Genomic DNA, 20,591 nt, shown 5'->3' on the forward strand with positions numbered 1-20,591 from the left:
GCACAGATTAGGGGAAGAACATTTAGGATAAAGGGACCAGGCAGTATAAATGCCTTTACGTCAGTGTTGTTACAGTAAGAAGGTAAAGACACAGGAAAGGATCGGGGACCTTGTGGGCTCGAGCAGAGAGTTTGCATTTTAAGTGCGCTAGAAAGCCAGTGGGAAGTTTTACGAGAGGGAGAGAAATGAGTGAAACATGGTTTTGCTTGTGTTTCTGTGGCTGCTGTGTGAAATATGCATTAATGGAGGGAGAGGTGTTTGTGGCTTCACTAGGGTAGAAATGGTGAAGATGAACAGAAATGGACAAATCTGGGATGTTTTGGATTTAGGCCAATAAACGTCAAAGTGAAAAGGTTTTTAAAAATGCAAAGATGAGGCTTAGGTTTTTTGTCTGAACCACTGGGTAAAAGGCCTTACCATTTACTGAGGAACAGGTCTGGAAGGGTGAAGTGGGCAGAGGGACAGCTGGGATCAAGAATTTTGTTTTGAGCTTACTGGTCAAAGGAGGACTGTCAAGTAGGCTCTTGGATATGTGCATCAGGAGTTCAGGTGAGAGAGTGGATTTTAGAGCCACTGGCGTAGAGGTGGTACGCGGGGGCATGGTACGTAATTAGGGTGCCTGGGAAGAGTACGCAGACAGAAGAGAAAGGAGGTCCAGAACCAAGCCTTTGGGCACTCTGAACTTTTAAAGGAGTGATATGAAAATAAAATGAGATTGTGCACAGGAAATGCTTGGCAAGGACCCGGTACCTGATAAGCATATATTAAAAGAATATAAGCATCAGTTCTAGAAACTTCACTGCTTATTAGTTTTATAGACGATTCTGCCATACGTTTTAGTTTTTTTTTTTTTTTAAAGATTTTATTTATTTATTTTTAGAGAGAGGGGAAGGGAGGGAAGAAGAGAGAAGAGAGAGAAACATCAATGTGTGGTTGCCTCTCACACGCCCCCAGCTGGGGACATGGCGTGCAACCCAGGCATGTGCCCTGACTGGGAATCGAACTGGTGACCCTTTGGTTCACAGGCTGGTGCTCAATCCACTGAGCCACACCAGCCAGGACTGCCATAGGTTTTTATAGAATATTTGGAAATGGCCTTTTCCTGGCAATACATTTTTCTTCTTCCTCTTATCTACTTCAATATCTCTCTATTCTAGTAGGGAAAGCTTCCTGGGGTGACAAAAAAATAGTAAACATATAAGTGAATCTATCCAGGTAAACATTGTCTAAGATTTTAGCAACATTCACATTTTCGAAAAATGTTAAAGAGATGGAGCTCTGAACGGTGACCGTGAAAAAAGCAACAGCCCTCCACCGACCTGGAGTCAAGAACTACACGTCCTTACCCACTAAGAACATGAATACGCTCTGTGTTGTATTTCAGTGGCGTCAGTTCGCAGCGCAGAACCTGAAGTGCCTCCAGGACCTTGCCATCCTCCAGGTATTCCAGGTACTTCTGCTGCAGCAGCAAAAACTTCATCCTCTGACATGACAGAAAGCAGCAGTCAGGGGAAAAAAGTTGATGGAAGGTTCAGAAAATGTTTGTGCCTAAACAGAACAGTAGAAACCATTCTACTACGCCCTTTGACAATAACTTTTTATAACGCTTTAATATGACTCAAAATATTGTTTTAATAGAGTCACAGTATATTAAACGTGACTTTGCTCAATTCCATGTCTTAATAAAGCGACTCAGAACAAAGAATCTCAAGTTAGATACAATCATTAATGACATCAAAACCGGAAAAAATGAATTCTGCTCTCAAAACATTTTATTTCTTCTATAAAAACTTAGAACTATTCAAAGTATTCTATATTTGCTTTTTTAAAAAAGTCTGACTTTTACAATAGGGCAATGGGGCATTTTATGCAACAGGTTTTGAGAAGACTGCAGACAATTCAGTCAATGAAAAGATGATGTGAACTCCACAATGTGAAAGGATGACTAAGGGGACCAAAAAGCAGCAGCAGAGCCAGGGGGCACACACTGCCAAGTATCAGACTTTGGCTTATCAAAAATAAGAAGAGCTGCCCAGCAAACGGACTAAAAAGCGGGTGTGCAAAGTACTGAGTTTCCCAGGACTAACGTGGACAAGTATAATCTTGATCGACTGACTCTCTCTAGGAGGCAATAAGGATCAGCTTTTTAAAGTCTTTAAAAATTATCAATATTTGTGCCTGTGGATTGGTAACAATGATCACTGATGCATTTAACTATGAAGCACAATTATTAGCTCTTTCCTTCCCAAAGGACAAGCCATTTCCAATTTATGAAGTACTTTCAAATTTAGTGTTTTTCTGAAATGGGTTTGGCTTTAATACTTTCTAATGTTCCTTTACTGTGTTATTTTACGTTTAACTTCAAAGCGATTGTCACAGTCTGAGCAGCTTTTTGCTAGAGAACAGAGATCTCTATGAATATCAAGTTTGGCATTTCTTTTAAACCTTAAATCTAGTCACAGACACTGCTGGCAGGGACTTTTCATCATATCAGCCTCTTGTGGTCTTAAGGAAGCCAACTGATGTAGGTAGAAAAGTTAGCAGACAGGAAATATTAGTTATATTTAGAGACTCCAAGAAATATAGTGGTAAAAACCTCAGATCCACTTACTTAAAAAATGTAATGCTTAAACACATTAAAATATATTGCTCTCAAAAAATGGTTTGAAGAAATTATCAGAATTAAGAGTATCATATAATTGATCTTTAAGTTTCTATGAGTGAGTCTTTAAAAGAAAGGCATAACCTGCAAACTTATAAAAATGGCTCTAGAGATAATAAGTAAAAACAAACCCTCTCATGTAAATTAGGCATAAATTTATCTTGTGTATGATACATTGCTTATGTTTGGTAATAATGTAATCTTAAATCTGCAGCTAAAGAAAGAAAAAAATTTCAAACTATAAGCTCCTATAACTCTAGAAAAATTACAGTTACCAAATTTTATGCATAGAGATTGACTAATTGAGTGTTTCAGAAAAATTAGTTTCCAAGATGCCCTAAAAATTGTTGCTGTACATGCAACCTTAAGTTTACTTTTATATATAAAATTAAAAAATATTTTGAGGTCCATCAGGTGACAAAAAACAAAAAGACTAAAACAAAACAATCTAAAAAATATCAAAGGATTTTATATTTGAAGTTAACTCTGGATAGTCTCACTATTTTATCTTTTAAAAAATTTCAACTCTTTATGAAATTAAGAGTTCATATATTTCCACTTATCAATGGACTCTTAGAAATTTCATATTACACAGTTTTTGATTCAAACTTGAAAATCGTATTTAGTTGCAGAATTTTTTCATTTTAATGGGCCGGCACGTGTATTTCATTTCTTCATAATTTTCTTAGCAATTGGGTATTTGGAGGGAAAATTTTTTAAAATTCAGGGCAAACTATGATTGATTGATTGATTGATTGACTGGGTATCAGTCACTGGGTCCTGTGCACACCCCCCCCATTCCAATGTGTGTAGGGACAGTGTCCCAAGTGCTACTTCTCCGTTATTTTCCCACCAAGATCCTGCTAGAACATGTCATTCTCTTTCCATGGGGCAGAGGCAGGGCAGCAGCAAAGAGGAAGGCAGAGAAGCCGACACAAACACGTGCTTCTGTCTACGGGCAACGCTGTGAAGCAGCGTGAGGACGTTTTCCTACGAGTCACTTTACCCAGATTAAGACAGAGAACATCACTGGGCATCAGATCTTAGCGGCGGACATGGTAACAGACAAGCTGCGGGCCAAGCACAGGAGGAGTTTTGGTTGAGAGAGAAAATGTTTATTCTCCTTAAAATTGGTTAAGTTCAAGTATTTGATACACATGGTAAGAACGGAGAGGAAAACTGTATTTGATAGCCCAAAATTTAAGGCACAAAAATGCAAATACAATTTCAAGAAAATGAACATCTTTCAAAAAAGATGTTATTTACTGAAAGTTTTTTAAAATAAGGCAAAACTGAAGTTTGCTGGGGTGGGAGTCAAGGCTTTACAAATGGTTTTTGAAAAGATCATGAGCTTCTTAAATGGAGACCAAAAAAAAAAAAAAAAGAAAGAAAGAAGAGGAAAATAAACCCTCCTTCCTCTCTTTCCCCCAATCCTAACTTTTTAGATTATTTCTGGTTTCTGATAATTTTGTAGCATCTTTGGGCCCAGCAGTGTTTCTTTTCTTTTCCTACCAATAGATACTTGGAAGAGAAAAGTGACTAGGAGAGCTTAAAAGACAGTTTCACATGGTAAATCTGGCTGTTGCTCCCCAATCCTACCCAATATTCGCATTGCTTTGTCCTCTCCTCCCATATAATTACATTTAACTCAACGAGCAAAAGAACTCAGAAGTAACGATACACAGGAAGTCTGTTTATCCAGGACAGCCTCTTAGCCAACTCAGTAGTGGTTCTGACTAACTCTGGAATATGGTTATAACAAACTTATATCAACTAAATGACTCAGAGGAAAGGGGAAATGAATTATATTTAAACCATGGCTCTTAAAACTCCTCCCTATTTAACTTTAAAATATACTAGTTGTTTTTGTACATTAATATTTGCACGCTTTTGTTAAGTATATCTGTATTACACTGAAAAATAAAGAATCTAATATTTTTAGACATACAAAAGTTTTCTGTGTTTTTGACCTCAAATACACACCCCAATTCCTCAAACACGGCTAAGCACATTTGAACCCAAACTAAAAAATGTTGGTTCATAAGCCCAGCTTCCAGAAAATCCAGAGCAAATTCTATTTCCAATATCAGTTAACTGGAAACCATTTAAAACTATGGGGGTGGAGGGGTGGGAAAGAGCAGGCAAATGGGGAAGAATGGAGAGTGGGTTAGGTCAATAAAAACATTCAGGTTTAAAAATAAAATACAATTTTAGTCTAGACTAAGTCATCAAATATATCTGGGTATGTAGTCAAAATAATTATGTTTTTTAAAAAAAACCCAAATACTTGTCTTCTATTACTTGTATTATTACAAATTTATGCTTACATCAGATTATCTTCTGGAGGTGGAGGCGGGGAGAGGAGTAAATCTAAACGTAATTAGAAAGGTGAAAAAACGCTGAACTGAATCTTTAAAAGCGATTGATTCATCAATGCTTAAAGTGAGATAAAACTGGAACCCCTTTCTTTGTATAAATACCTAAACAGTTTGATGGTGTGAGGCTCAGCCAGAGATTTAATCTTCATCTTTTATTAGATCCTAGAATGTTCTATAGACTGAACAGGCTGTAAAAAGAAAGGATTTCTCCTTATTATCTACAACTACCTTTTTCCGTTTACATGTTGCTTCTAATGAAGGTTTCTAATGAGATATAATCATAATCTAAATCCAATACAGAAGTCTCAAATTACTATAAGACCATAAAAAAATAGGAAGTGAGCCCATGCACATTTTACCACTCAATGAGAGATATAATTTGGGTAAAGCTTAAAAAAGGAAAACAGTCCTCCAAGAAATCACACCCTTATTTTAAAACAGTCCACGGGCAAGTCCTTTACAGTCACACAAGCAGTGCTACCCTGTCCGACCCCTATTCTGGCCACTGACGTGCCTTTATTTTATTTTGGGGTCACCTTCCATTCTGTCAGAGCTAACGATTAATGAAAAACTGGCCAGTTACGATATATGTAGGTGTTTCTCTTTTTAAAGATCCGAACATACTAAGGAAAATTTAGCCACTAGAAAATTTGTAATCCTTTTGAATACAGATGTTTATTTATTTTAACTTCTGTGTTTTCATTTTTAAAATTTACCATGGAATTGATTATTCCATGAATTCATTAGTTATCAGTCATCTGATTCAGTAAGTTAAAAATTTTAGTATTTTAAATATGTACTAAAAGAGGTAATACAAAGATCATCAATTTAAATGAACCCATATCTGTTCATTATTTATCTGTACCTTTAATTAACCTGAAGGTCATTCTCTAGGATTATATTATTGTATAAAATTACATTAAGAATTTGAAAACTCTTGTGCAATTAAGATTTTTTAAGACCCAAAAAACAAAAACAGGAGACTCTATCAGGTTTATAGACAAAAGGCAGAAAGATTAATGCTTGACCCAATTAAAAAAAAAAAAATCAAAGGTAAATCTCATTACTAATATTTAAATAGCTGGTTTCCCTGCTTCACTATCTGTTCACCACCACCACCCCACATCAGACAGGAAACTGCTTTTGACAACAAATCAATCAGCCAGAAGTTAAAAAGCCAATAGGCAGAGGCTAGCAGCTGATTCGCCAGGGTTTCCAATCACAAGCACTTATGCAAATAACTTATCCCCTCCTCTCTCTCACCAACATCTACTGAAGAATTAAAGCCTGTCAGTATAAAAGACTCATTAAGGTTTATGAAAGAGGCTAACAGGTAAACTACTAAATTGATCTTGTTGGGGAAATAAGGCCAGTAGGCAGAGCCCAATGGTCAGAGTTATATACAACCCTCCACCTGTCACAAACATGACACAGACTCTGACACTGTCAGTTCACACAACTGGAATGCAAGAACGGAAGGCTTGAGCACACCAATGGAGCTGGTTTGAATGAACTATAATTTCCCAAAGATTAAAAAAAATTAAAGTATCAGCTACTTCAGGCTATACAGATTATACACACACCCATTCTTTAGCAGTGCATTCAGTAGTTTAAGTAATGTAAGTGTAACTTATCCTTGAGAAGTATAAAACTCCTATGAATACCACTAAGGCATGATCTTTCAATTTTCTAGAAGCTTAATTTATAAACCAGGTTCAAGGGACACACTTATAAAACATGATTTTAAAAATACAGAACTCAAACTTTAAAACATCATCAACACTCATCCTCGCTGACAAATTTAATTATACGAAGTTCAATTCTTTTTAGGCCTTATCTTTTAGAAGAGGCAGAAGCCTTAAGTTATCAACAGCCTACGAACATAAGCATAAACGTGAAACTAAGAACAAAAGTGTATTTACCACAATTATTCCCAACAACGTTTGAGAGATTTCAAGCGCGCCTCTTACCACAATAGCATGAGGAGAATGCACTAAAGGCTTTAGTTCATTCAGGTCATTTTCTGCCTGCAAAAATCGGTATAAGAGAAAAACAGAAATGTCACCACATGCGCGTCACATATAGAATTTTAGCAGCGGTCACACAGCTCTAGAGGCCCTACTTTACCTTATCCCAGTCTCCTTCCATGACATGATTTCGGAATTTGGTGGCAGAAGGATGTTCTAAACGACATCCTGACTCTTGCATGAGGAGATCAACAGTCTGGCTGCAGGAGAGATACAGTGTGAAAAAGACCTGGCCAACTTCAGGGTTCACTCTTCCAAATACACTAAGTCTATGAAAACAGTTGCAAAAGTTTTTAAGCTAATCTCATGAAGGAAAAAAAAAAAAAGAAGAAATAGCTTTCATGTGCTTGGCTGAACCAACTTGATTTTTAAACTGCCACCTTCATTTGTCAAGTTTTTAAAATCCTTCCTGAAACTCGAATCAAAGTAAGTTCTTCCGACTTTTGCCATTTCATGCCTCGAGTTTAAATGAAGTATAAAATTTCTAGAAACGTTTTGTAACCGACTGGTTATCTAAGTGGAAAAACCAGGACCTACATAGTATCCCTGCTCCATCTGGAAAGGTAAAAAAAACTGTCAGCTCCGGGCAAGGCGACAGAGGTGACCAGTGCTAGGGAAGTGCCTCCCCTCCAGATATTATGTTTGCATAGAAATTCTAGTAGGTCAGTCTTTAAAATTAAAACAAATCCAGCATCAAAAACCCTTCCCTTTCTCTCTCTACTAAAAATAGCAAATTTACTATGGTGGAGGTTCCAAAGAGTCACGAGTTACTTCCTCCTGCTGCTGTCAGCTTGCTTCTCCTCTCAGCAATACCCGGTTAGCATTTACAAAAACCTGTTTCCATCCTCACTCTTTTTCCTTCCGGTAAGAAAAGGTGAAATCTTCCTATATTTCTCTCTGCGAGCGCGAGAGGCTCATCAAACGCCGTTTCTTCCACCAGATATGTTGATACCCAAGAACCTTCCTTTATCAGCCTGACGTCTCTGTTTATGTTTCAAGGCTTTCTTACTCGGGCCCTATTTGTTTTTCGGCTAAACGGTGCAATCCATCATCTGCCTGGGAGTCAAAATACTTGGGCCACTTTTTGAAAGCGCTCTTCCCCCCTCCCCAGAACGGGTCTGTAAGGCCCCAGCCAGGGCGCGGGCTAGCGAGCCCAGGGGGCCGGCCGTTGCCCGTCTTCCCCGTGGGCCGATTCTGGTTCTGCTTCCCCACAGCACCCCCAAGCCTCCCTCCACCCCTCGAGTTTTTCTTTGTGTGTACACAACACGGTGGTTGGGGGCCCGGCTCGCCGGCTGCCTTCCCCCTATTTTGGGTACACAAGGCCGCCTAAACTGTATCGGAAAACAAATGATTCACCAGATCAGATGTGCCTTTTCACGGTGCCGAGTCGGGATTGCAGCGAGTTAGGGGCAGGCCTCGGGCACCCACGGAAAGGCCTCTGCAGGACCTCGGCGCGGGGCCTGACCTCATCATCCCCAGCCCACTTCCCCAGCAGCCTCCTTCCCAGCGACCCCAGCCCCTCGTTCCCACCAACACTTGTAGGTGACTGTCCTTCCCGACTGGTGGTTTGCCTGGGCTGTCTGTCCCGGCTGGGGGTGGGGAGGTGTCCCACAAAGATGCCTCTGAGATACACTTGAAAAACAAATCCTCCAAGGTTCATTATTTCCACCAGCTCTAACCCACCCCTCCCCCAACGCACACAGGGACACCGTCGGCCTGTCTTTATTGACAGACAATTAGGCTCGGAAGGTGCGTGGGGGGGGGGGCACCTTTTGGTTTCTACCGCCCCTTCCCCAAACCGCGACCCGCCTGTCCCGTCTCCCAATCGATCAGACTGATTGATCGTCCCTTATTTCCTCCGGGCCGGCCAGCGGGCCTGCCGGAGCTGCGGCTCCCCGCGTCCCGGCCCCCCGGGCCCAGCAGCCTTCCTCCCGCAGCCCCCTCCCCCGCAGCCGCGGTCCCCCGGTCGGTCCCCAGCAGCGGCCTGGAAAGGACACTTACTTGAGCCCTAAGCCATTCAAGTGCTGTCCTATTAGCCTAATGACGTCCTCGTCCGACTGCGAGAGCCGTTTCTTCTTCTTGAGGCTGCTGCCCAGGTCCGGGGTGGCCAAGGAAGAGGCGGCGGCCGTGGTGGCGGCGGCGGCGGCGACGGTGGCGGCGGCGGCCCCGCTGGGGACCCCGTTATTGACATTCAGGCTGTTGCTATTGTTGCTGGCGGCGGAGGGGGCGGAAGGCAGGAGCCCGTTGGCGTGGGCCAGGTCCCCCGCGGCCGACGACGACGAGGGGGACGACTCCCCGTTCTGGGCCGACAGGCAGGCGAGTTCCTGGGTCTGTCCCTGGCCCCCGCCGCCCCCTCCGCCGCCGCCGCCGCCGCCACCTCCTCCTCCTCCTCCTGCCCCGTTGGCCTGCATGATGCCGCCGCTGACCAAGCTGTGGCCGCTACCTCGGTGGGGGACGGCGGCGGCGGCGGGAGGGGCAGCAGCCGGGGGGAGTCCCACCACTACCACCACGGAGGAGGAGGAGGAGGTGGACGACGAGGACGACGAGGACGAGGACGACGAGGACGGAGGGGAGAGGCCCGCTCTGCCTGCCGAAGCCCCGGGCTCTCCTGCTCCCTCCGCCGCCGAGGCTCGGGGTTTCTTCCGCGGGGGCGGGGAGGCTCCGCCGGTGTCCGAGTCGGAGGAGGAGGAAGCGGAGGCCAGAGTTTCCTCGCCGAGAGAGGCCGTGGTGGGAAGCCGGGGGGGCGAGGAGGGGGAGGGGAGGCGGGGGCCGGGGCGGGGGTCGGGGTGAGGGGGGCCGGGGCGGGGGTCAGGGTCGGGGGGAGAGGAGGGGCGGAGGAGGGAGAGGAGGAGGGGGAGAAGGAGGATCCGGGCCCTTTCCCCCCCCCCTCCCGAAGGCAGCTCGGGTGCGCGGCCCGGGGGTCGCGGCGGGGCGGCTGCGGGGGCGCGGGGCCCGCCGCTCGGCTGAGCCCCGGCGGTGGCGGCGGCGGCGGCGACGGGCGGCAGCGGAGGCAGCTGCCGCCTCTGCGCTCGGGTCCGCTCCGCTCCGCTCCCTGGTGTGTTGATTCTTCCCCCAGCTGCTGCCTAATGGAGTCCAGGCGCTCGCGTCACAGGAAATGCCTATACTGCCCTCCTCACTCACTTCCGGTGGCAGGTATGGAACCTATAGGGGGCCTGTCACCCGGCACGTGCGCGGGGGGCCGGCCGGCCCGAGAGGGGCGGGATGCCCGCGGGCCCGCGGGGCCCGACCCGACCCCGACCCGACCCGACGGGGAGCGGGGCCCGGCCGCTCCCGGCGCCTGGCGGGGCCGCCTCGTCCAGGAGTAAGTGTGCGCCCGCCCTCGGAGGCCGGCGGCGCGCCGACGGGCCGCGTTCGTGGGCGCGAGTGCGTGCGTGAGGACCCCGGGTGACCTGCAAGTGTCAGCCGCGCGGAGGGACGGCGCGCTCTCCATCCCCGGGTGCGGGTGGGGGTCGAGCAGGTGGCGAGGCTTTGCCACCCCTGCAGGGCGCCCGGGGAGGGCAGGCCCTGTCCGTTCGCCCCGTGGTGACCGGGACGCCCCACCCCGAACCCCCAGTTTGACAGGCGCCCAGCAGCACCTGCGCGCTACCCCGGAAGCAGCGAGGACCTGTAAGAGCAGCACCTGGCGGGGACCCGCGTCGCAGACAGACTGCGGGTGTGCGGAGGGAGGCGGGAGGGACGGCGCCGGGGCGACCGTCGCTCTCGGCGCGACCCCGGCCCCACGGCCGGCTGCCTGCGGAGTCCCCGCCCAGCGCGGGCAGCAGCAGCGCAGAGCGGGCAGCTGCCCGCCGACACGCTTCCCGCGGAGGACGCAGCCTCCCCTCGACATCCAGGCTGGAGTTTCTAGGCGAGGTGTCAGGCTTCTGAGTCACCGTGACTTCTCTGTTCCTGTGGACGTGAAACTGCGCCGAGTCGTGACCCCAAACAGTTCCTTACATGTGTGTGGTTGGTAGGATATACACCTGACATGTGCAAACATTTTCTCAGAAATTGCAAAAACACCAAAACGTCTCATGTAGTTTCCCTGTCGAAAAGCTAGAGTCTCCAGCAACACATCCTAGGTCCCTGAATCTTATGGTGTCGATAACTCAAGAGGAACTTGGAGGCCCTGGAAGACGGCCCGTTTTCATGGAAGAAGAATAAAAAATGACGCTAATGAGAAATTAGTCAAGAATCGGAGCTCAGTGGATTTTCAGACGGGAAGGAGGGACAGGAAACCAGGGCAGGATCTCACAGAGATTCAGCTTTGTCGTTTTGAGCTCTTCTTAAAAACCCTGGCAGGTGGCCCTGTAACCGCAAGGTGCCACAGTCGAGGTTCTCATTCACCTGGGACAGACCCGAGTGCCCATGGGGTAGGGTCGCTGTATCCAGCAGAGCCTGACTTTAATTAGTTAACACCTTCAGAGATCCTGTTTGTATATTAACTTTAGACAAACTTATTATTAATTGTTATTGTTTATACAAAATTTAATTTTGGCGTTTATAATCATTTATTGGGCCCATAGCAGGATATAGGACAAGCTTTTGTTTTTTTTTAATTTTTAAAAATTTTCAAATTAAAAAAATTTTTGGAAGTATATTTTAGTGATTATGTTGTTACAGGTGTCCCAATATCTTTTCACCTGTGCCTCCCTCTGCCCAGTACCTCCCTACTCTCTAGCAATCGCCCCACTTAGTTCATGCCCGTGGGTCATGCATATAAGTTCTTGGCTTCTCCATTTACTTTTGTATTCTTAATGTGGAGGACCAGCTTCTGAATTAAGTTGCAGCTTTCATCAAGGAGACAGTCAGTGGTCGCTACAGATAAGGCTCACACTTCATTAAGCAAAGTACTGTGCAAGGGTAAAAGGGAAAAAGAAACTGGACGAAATTGTTGTCTAATCTCCACGTGGACAGCCCAGCTTCTCTGAGTTTTCTGTGAGCAAGACTGATCTTACTAGAAGTCTGAATGTATGGGGTCCGTGTGCTCTCTGGTCACACCCTGCCCCCATCTCTCCACCCTTCTGATTGCAGTCACTCCTTCAAGACTCTGCTCACTTGGGACCTCCTCAGGGAGCCTTTCCTGACCTCCAGCCTCCTAGCCCTTATCGTGAGTATCCTTTGCATAGGCCTCCAGTGTTGAAGGCTGCTTGTGATGTTTTCTTTTTCTTCTTCCTCTTTTTTTGAAACTTGTTAAGACCCTTTCCTCAAATCACCAGAGAGGAGCGTATTCTAGGCCCTTGTCCCCTTGATTTACCTTCCCCTTTCCATCCACCTCCTGGAAGAGACTGGGATGGATTTAGAGGAAAAGGTTGAAGTTATCTTTGAGGAAAAAGAAATGGAATGTAGCCCTGGCTGGTGGGGATTGAGCACCAGCCTGCAAACTGAAGGGTCACTGGTTCAATTCCCAGTCAGGGTTCATGCCTGGGTCATGGGCCAGGTCCCCAGTTGGGGGCATGTGACAGGCAACACATTGATGTTTCTCTCCCTCTCTTTCTCACTCCCTTCCCCTCTCTCTAAAAATAAATAAAAATAAAATCTTTAAAAACAAAGAAGTGGAATGTATATTTAGGCCATTTAAAAAAAAACGATTGAAAAACACTCATCTAGGACAGTCCTGACTGACAGAAACTCAAGAAATAGGTGACAGGTGTCTAAGTGACAACCCACTAGTACTGTCCAAGGCAATGCCTTAAGAGCTTCTAGATTTGTAAAAAAGCTGAGATAGTCTGATGTCTATAAGGAAACATGCAACCAAGTTTTCACAGCTGTCTCTAAACCTAGTAGAGACTGTTAGTCTTCCGTCAAGGTTTAAGTCTGGTATCTCAACCTGGTACTTAGCAACATTAATTTTATTCACTTTATTGAAGTTCTGTTAGGAAGAGGTAGTTTTTAGGATTTCAGGTATCTGTGGGGAGGGATATATTTATATTTACTTCTCTAGCTTCGTTCTTAGCTTTCCTTTGTTTGGAGTTCTAAAATTGGCTGCTGGCCTTGTTGGACTTGGGTGGGCTTGGGAAAAGTCAGGAAAGAGCCCAGTTCTTGGAGTTGGAACACTTGGCCAGCCGATTGGCCTTGGGCAGGTCATTTAACTTTGCTGCTCCACAGTCATTTCATCTTTGAAGTGGAGACAGTGAGTGACATGGCCTGCTTGCCTCATAGAATTGATGTGTGAGTCAGCCGAGATAACAGATATTTGGAAAAATAGTACATTGAAAGGTTTAGAAATATAATTTAAATCATTCATCATTTAGAAAAGAATTTGAGGCCACTGAGTGCAAAGGTATGAGATGGTTTATTGTTATTAATATTTCTGAGCTGTGAACTCAGTCGTCACTTTTTGACCCCGTTCTGCCACTCTGCCGAGTTCCTGTGCACCTCTAGGCAGACACCTCTGAATATTGGTCTCCCATGATCGGGGAGTTCCCAATAGCTGCGTCATAGAGCGAAGGCCATGGTCATCTGGCCACTTTGCCTGCTGTTCCATGCGTGACTCTCGAGCACTTGCTTTTGTCCCCACTTCTCCAGGCATTCCTGTCATGCCGTGAACACTCAGTACCCTCTGGAGGTGGGGCGGGGGTGGCCAGCAGGTGGATCTGAGTGCAAAGACAGGACTCCTGTGTTGTCATGTGAGCCTTTGCACCCCGAAGTGAACCAGTGGAAAGAGTCACCTATCTGAGACGGGTCCTTTTCTCAGGAGCCCCCTCAAGCTCTTCCTGAGACCCACACAGTGTCTCAGGAAATTTTCTGAAAGAACTCAAATAAACCAAGGAAACTAGAAGGTTCTTTTCTCCCCACACAGCTGGGATAGACTGCTTGGAGTAGCTTGTATTTGCTGCACTGACTTCTGTGGTAGGTCACACTGATACAACAAAACCCAAACACATGTTGACACTAAGCTGTGTGACCACAGATGATACTCACTGAAGAATTGTGTGTCAGAGCAAAAGACGTGGTAGTCACGGTGCTGATATGGAAATAGTATCAAGACGTGTTATTAAGGAAAAATGCGTGCAACAGAACATGTATGATCTGATTCATTTTGGTAAATAAATGAATATATATGATACATTTTTTCCCCTCGTGGGATAGAAAAGCATGAACGGTGCTTTACCTGTGGCTGGAAGGATAGGGTGGTGAGGGGGAGGTTCTTATTTTTCCATCAGACCCTCTTCTTCAGTGTTTGCATTTTCTAACTATGTAAGTTTTTTTTTGTGTGTGTGATGTGTTATTTGAATTTTTCTTTTTTGTTTTAATAAATGTTATATTTTTAAAGTACTCATTTTTTTTAAAGTACTTTCTAAAGCCATCAAAATATTCATGGAATTTAATCATAATAAGAACATGCCAGATAAAGCAGTGATGTACATATTTAATAGGCATTAAATATATTTGTCTTAAAAAAAATCTCCTTTCCATTACCTGCACCTCCTGTGTTCCCAGATGGCTAACTCCACAGATACACACCCCCATCTCATTTGGTTAAATTCATCTGGGGAATAAAGGGCAAAAGACATTCCTATTTATTAACTTTGAAAAGTAGATAAATAATTAATAGCCCCTGGAGTCCCAGCACAGCAGACAACAGGCCCTTTGGGCAGTCTTCCTTATTCTCAGTTATATATGCTGTTCATGTTCCTGGTGTGGTGATAACCATTAATAATAAGGGTAAAATACAACTGTGATTGTTAACCACAAGCACATGCTAATTATTCTGAGAAAGTAAGTTTTCTGAAGACGTATGCACAGCCCATATAGAAGAAATGGCCTAGTGGCTGGACTTTCAAAAATTAAAAATGTGAAAGAGTATAGTAGGTCATTATTCCTAAAGTTAAAAAAAAAAAAAAAAAAAAAAAACGTTGAAAGGATCTCTGGACTTTTCCAGTTAATTATTTTTATTCTAAAATTGTGCTCTTTACTAAATAATACCAAATGTATACGCAAATATGAAACATTACAGTGGCCGCAATTTTGTGAGTGCCAGTTATTAACAGCAAAAGAACAGAACAGCAGCTTAGCGTCTTTTTGTGGCCCGCAGAGCTGTGCTCGGCTGAGCCGGGACCTGCAGAGTTTGAGAGACTTGCCGTTTCCTTTAATGCTCGCGGGGTTTCTCTGCTCACACACGAGCAGCGCCTCTGTATGCGTTTCTGAAATAGAAGGATGTCCAGTTTCCTCCTCTACCTCTGACCCTTATCTCAGCGTATCTTTGTCTCTATCTCTAAATTATTGACAAATACGATGGAAATGGATAGAAATAGATGTGGTCGTAAGCTTCGACCACAGTATTTCAACAGCACTGTTCTCATCCTGTTTCCAAGTGTGCACCCTTTCCATTCTTATCCTTTTGGTGACGGCGCGTGTTCCCGGCAGGCCTTTGGTAGCAATAAAATAACACTATGAGCTAATGTTAACCAGGCACTGTTGGAAGTCCTTTACATATATTGTACTATTTTACTTTCTCATCAACCTAATGCGGTACATGCTTTTCCTCCCCCCACTTCACAGGCGATAAACTGAGGCACAGAAGACTTGGGGGTCCCACAGCTGGCGCGTGGGAGAGCCACATGCTCACCTCTCCACTCCACTGCTTTTCAGAGATGCCTAGTATTTGTCTGAAAAGTACCCACGGTTTAAATTGCTAGGGGTCAAAAGAAGGAAGGGAAGCAAATCTATAAATTACGTTTTGAACTTCGCCCTCTTTGTGTCTATGAAACCTTGGGCCTCACCTTTGAAGCCCTCACCATTTCATCAGCCTAATTAGCAGCAGATAAGTGAGCCCAGGAGGGACAGTCAAAGCTACCACAGGGAGGGCCTGAAAGCTCCTTATCGAAGAGACAGTTCCCTTCTCCAAGAAGTCCTTACTGAAATGCAGGCTTTTGCCTAAAAGGGACAGCGCACTAAGCTAGATGTGACCTGGAGATTATACAGGTTACATCCTGAAACAGTGACTGAGGGCCAGGCGGAATGATGGCCTTTTCCTTCTCTGTGAGCTAGGAAAGCTCTGGACCTGGAGGGCTTCCGGGGTGACGTAGCAAGTCGGGAGGCCCCAGCCTGGTTATTTTTACAACCCCTTGTATCTGTCTTGTGAGGGTTTCTCAGCGGTGCAAGCCTGCACTAGTGCAGGACCTGGAATAAGAAGGAGGAGGACTTGGTTTATCCGGGAATCCATACCTGATGGTTCTGGTGGGAGCTGGCAAAGGGGGTCACAGATAACTGGGACAATGCTAGGTAGGGAGAAGCAAGAAGGGTTGGTCCAGGGAGGCCACAGGAGCTTCTGTTAAGAGTCTGCTCTTTTAGGGAGGGCAACCAAGCTGCTTCGACACCTCACATTGGCATGTACCCCAAAGAATATGGGTAAACGATTACTCTGCCTTATCCAGGTCCCAGGGAAATGTTTCTCTTTTCACTGCTGAGAGGAGCACACTTTGCCTCCTGTGCCGGTCAGTGTGCATGTGTGGTCCGGTCCTCTGTTTCAGGTCCTCAGCTTCATAAGGGAGGAACAGCCAAGATGACTTCCTGAGGCCCCTGTAGCCTGTGGGTTCAAAGTTTATGGTTTCCACCATCACTACATAATATTGTTTGATTAGTTGGGGAAGGGTGGAAGAGAGGAGTCGTAAATAGCCAAAAAACACAAAACCTGGGAGTTGCTGTGGTTTCATAAAGGTTTTATTATGCAACATTCTAAACAAACACAGAGGTGCCCTGGCTGGTGTGGCTCAGTGGATTGAGTGTCGGCTGGTGAACCTAAAGGTTGCTGGTTTGATTCCCAGTCAGGACACGTGCCTGGGTTGCAGGCCAGGTCCCCAGTTAGGGGCATGCCAGGGGCAACTGACCGATATTATCTCTCGCACATCGATGTTTCTCTTCCTCTCTTTCTCTCTCCCTTCCCCTCTCCCTAAAAGTAAGTAACTAGAATCTTTTCTTAAAAATGTAAACATACACAGAGGTAGAGAGAACAGTACCACGGTTCCCAGGTGCCCATCATCCAGCTACAGTAGCCATCAATTGATCTATTCTTGTTTTGTCCATCCTTCCACTTCTGATTGTTTTTAAACAAATTCAAGATATTTATTTATAATACATATTTATACTTCAGTATGTAGCTCTAGAAGAGAAGATGTCTTTAAAAAAAAGATTTTATTTATTTATTTTTAGAGAGAGGGAGAAGGAGTAAGAAAAAGAGGGAGAGAAACATCGATGTGCTAGGGGGTCAGGCCAGCGACCTTTGGGTTTGCGGGACATGCCCAACTCGCTGAGCCACACCAATCAGGGCGAGATAAGGCGTCTTTGAAAATATTTCCACAATAGCATTGTGATACCTAAAAATCTAATAATCCCTTAATTATAATCAAATATGCAGTTAGTGTTCCAATTCCCCTCACTGTCTCACAATTTCTTTTAACAGTTGGCTTGTGTGAAGCAAGATCCAAACACGGTCCGCACGTTACATTTGGTCGATGTATTTCTAAACTCTCTTTTTTAGGAAACACTGTTATTAAAGTACACTACATGGAGAGGCGCGTACGCATCCTGAACTGTATGGCACGGCACATCTTCTCCCGTGAAGCCTCCTTCCCTGTCATGAACTAGAGTATTACCAGGACCCCAGCGGTACCTTATTGTTGTTTCAATTGGCATTTCTCTGATGACTAACAATGCTGAGCCTTTTCCAAATACATTTTGGGGGCCATTTGGATATTCTTTTTAATGAAGTGCCTTTTCAAGTCTCTTGCCCCGCCCCCCCGCCCCTTTAAAATTGTGTTTCCTTTTTCTAATCGATCTGTGGACATCATCCTACACTCCGGGTATAAGTCCTGTGTTGGCTAGATGGACTGCAAATGTCTTCTCCCTCTGTGTGGTTTGCTTTCCCTCTCTTAATGGTGTCTTGATGAGCAGAAGTTCTTAATGAAATCCACTTCATCAATTGTTCCCTTTATGCTTTGTGCTTTTTGTGGCCTACTTTAGAAGTCATTCCCTGTCCTCAAGGGCATGAAGATATGCTCCTTAGTTAGCCTCTGGAAGCTTCAAGGTTTTGCCTTTCCAAATGATGTCTACGATCCTTCCAGAATTTAGTTTTGTGGCAGTTGCGAGAGAGGGGCTGAGGGGCATTTGGTTTTCCGCGGGGCTATCCAGATAACCCAGGACCACTTTGAAAACACAGGCAGTGGTGTCGTTATCGGAAATCAGAGGACTGGCCATGTGGGAAGCTGCTCCTAAAGTCTTCGTGCCATTTGTGCTTCTTTTTGCTTCAACTGGCAAAACTTTGCGCTGATACCACGCTGGCTTAGTTGCTGTCATTTTATAAGTTTTGCCATCTGGGAGGGTAAATCTTTCAGTTCTGTTTTTCTTCTTCAAGATCACCTTGGCTATTCTTGTCCCTTTGCATTTTATCGAAAAAACAGAATCATCTTGTCAATTTCCACAAAACAAGTGCTGAGATTTTGACTGGGATTGAATAAAATCTGTAGCTTTGGGGGAGCACAAGTAGCTTTATAGCAGTGAATCTAGTGTCTAGGAATGTGGCATATTTCTCCATTTATATAGGTCTTCTTTAATTTTTCTTGGTAAGATTTGTTGGTTTTTTCAGGGCAGGTCTTGCGCATCTTTTTTTTTTTTTCTTCTTCTTCTTAGATTAAATCTATATCCATTGGGTGTTTTTGATGCTAATGTAAATGGTATTATGTTTTAAAATTTTATTTTCTTCTCTCTGCCCTAATGTTAAGACTATTGACAGGTACTTCATCACCAAAGATAAATGAAAAGTTCATATTAGAACTCCCCTTTAGTCTTGAGTTTAGCATGGTTTTACAGTTTATACTTGCTTTCCACTTACACGCAATTGAACACTACAGCTGATCCTTCATTCTTTTAAAGGATGAGATTTAGACTCTCCCTTTGGACTACAGTCTTCCCCAGTGCCCCCAGGGGCCATGGTAGTAGGAATCATAGCGAACATTTATTGAGTGCTTGCCGTGTGCTAGATGCTTTTCTAAGTACTTGGTAAATATTACCTTATTTAGTAATCACAGCTACCCCATGAGGTAGGTTAGATAATATTTTTATTTAACTAGGGTGAAAACGAAGGCACAGAGAGGCTAGATAACTTGCCCCAGGACACACAGCCTACAAATGGCACGCCCAGGATTCAAACCCAAGCTGGCCAGCACCAGAGCCCATGTTCTTAACTTTCTGTAGCCTCCTAGGTGGTAGCAGCAAACGGGGGCTAGAGTAGGAGAAAAGAAAGAAACTGGGGAGACCTGCAGGGCATCCGGCCAGATAGCCATCTGTGTAGTTGCTTTTGAGGACCTATGGGATACCCCTTGCAGACTGTGAGAAATCTCTTGGGGTTGGTGTGGCGGCTGCTTTAGAGGGGGCCGGGGTCTCAATGAGCAGTTAAGGTCAAGAGAAGAGAAACATAGGTAAGGTGATCAGAATTTGATCTTTCGATCAGATTTACAGACTGAAGAACTATTGCATTGATTTGTTTTTCAATTTTAACACATTAAAATTTCCTTGGAGTAAGTGGAATCATGACTTCTGGTCTGTTCTTTTTCTGAGGTGACAGGCACATCTATATTTAGACCAATAGTCATGCTTCTGTGGTGATGGATCAGTGTGTGTCTCCAAAAATGGCATTGAAATAATAACACGCGTAACTTTATGAACAGAGGGATCATTCACATTGCAGATCTGATGCACGCACATCAGAGGGACTTTTACACAAATGTACTTAATAAGCAGATAAGCTAACATTTGTGCTCGGACCGTCGACAGCCACTTGGGCAAGTCTCCACGGGCTCATGGAAGCCAGCAGACGCAGATGAAATGAATTTAGGACTTCACAGGCCTAAACCACGAGAACCATTAATTCTGAAAACACAAACCACGGCCTAGGATTTTCTTTTAACCTCATCCTTTCTCTCACCTCCCACATTCTGTGTGTCACGATGCTCTATTGATTGTACCCTTTTTAATAGCTTTCCGACCTGTCTTTTCTTTCTCTATTGCCACTAATAGTTGGGATCCTTGACATGTTTTTCCCTTGGATTGGACAACAGACTCCTCAGTGCTTTGTTTTTTTCTTTCGTTAGTTGTCTTCACCGACGCCAAAATTATCCCTATGAAACATCAAGTCAGTATGTCACTTTCCTACTTAAAATGATCTTAAGAGCTTCCATTGCTGAGAGGAGTAAAACCTAACATCCAGAGGCTGGTCCACAAGGTTCCGGAAGAACTGGCCCAAGCCTCGTTTGAGTCCTTGCCTTCCTTCTTCCCTCACCTGTGGCTCCTGGGCCCGTGGCCTGTTCTCAGGCTTGGTTGTTTGCTGTGCTGTTTCTCAACAACGTGCCTTTCCTGCCGCCCCAATTCTTACCTGTGCCCTTTTGGCCAACTCTTAAATTTCCTTAGAGAATGTCCTCATACTCATCGTGGGCAGAGGGCTTGGTATACTTCGATAAAGCCTTTCTCCTACCATATTGTGCCATCGAAATGTCTGCCCTCCTTGGTAGGGGTAGTGGACCCCTTGAA

The 20,591-nt window shown here is 44.7% G+C and overlaps 2 protein-coding genes across 4 annotated transcripts in view; one reads left to right on the forward strand and one right to left on the reverse strand.

Annotated features, from left to right (window-relative positions):
- Positions 1 to 9,820, reverse strand: part of WDR26 (WD repeat domain 26) — a 37,372-nt gene extending 27,552 nt beyond the window's left edge. Inside the window, exons 1-4 of one of the 2 annotated variants that reach the window (XM_090263188.1) lie at positions 9,069 to 9,820; positions 7,168 to 7,267; positions 6,963 to 7,067; positions 1,347 to 1,483 (exon numbers count right to left, since the gene is read on the reverse strand). In XM_090263188.1, the coding sequence (XP_090119314.1) occupies positions 1,347 to 1,483; positions 6,963 to 7,067; positions 7,168 to 7,267; positions 9,069 to 9,478 (752 nt within the window). In that variant the 5' untranslated portion in view covers positions 9,479 to 9,820. The remainder of the gene's footprint in view (positions 1 to 1,346; positions 1,484 to 6,962; positions 7,068 to 7,167; positions 7,268 to 9,068) is intronic. The other variant, XM_090263187.1, reaches the window with a different exon arrangement.
- A 270-nt stretch (positions 9,821 to 10,090) lies between these two features.
- The window catches only part of CNIH3 (cornichon family AMPA receptor auxiliary protein 3), a 153,665-nt gene continuing 143,164 nt past the window's right edge, over positions 10,091 to 20,591 (forward strand). Inside the window, exons 1-2 of one of the 2 annotated variants that reach the window (XM_090263530.1) lie at positions 10,091 to 10,213; positions 12,112 to 12,174. In XM_090263530.1, the coding sequence (XP_090119656.1) occupies positions 10,154 to 10,213; positions 12,112 to 12,174 (123 nt within the window). In that variant the 5' untranslated portion in view covers positions 10,091 to 10,153. Of the gene's footprint in view, positions 10,221 to 12,098; positions 12,175 to 20,591 lie in introns of both variants that reach the window. The other variant, XM_090263528.1, reaches the window with a different exon arrangement.

This window comes from Furipterus horrens, unplaced genomic scaffold (assembly GCF_987537825.1).
Source record: "Furipterus horrens unplaced genomic scaffold, mFurHor1.1.pri manual_scaffold_15, whole genome shotgun sequence".
Lineage (NCBI taxonomy): Eukaryota > Metazoa > Chordata > Mammalia > Chiroptera > Furipteridae > Furipterus > Furipterus horrens.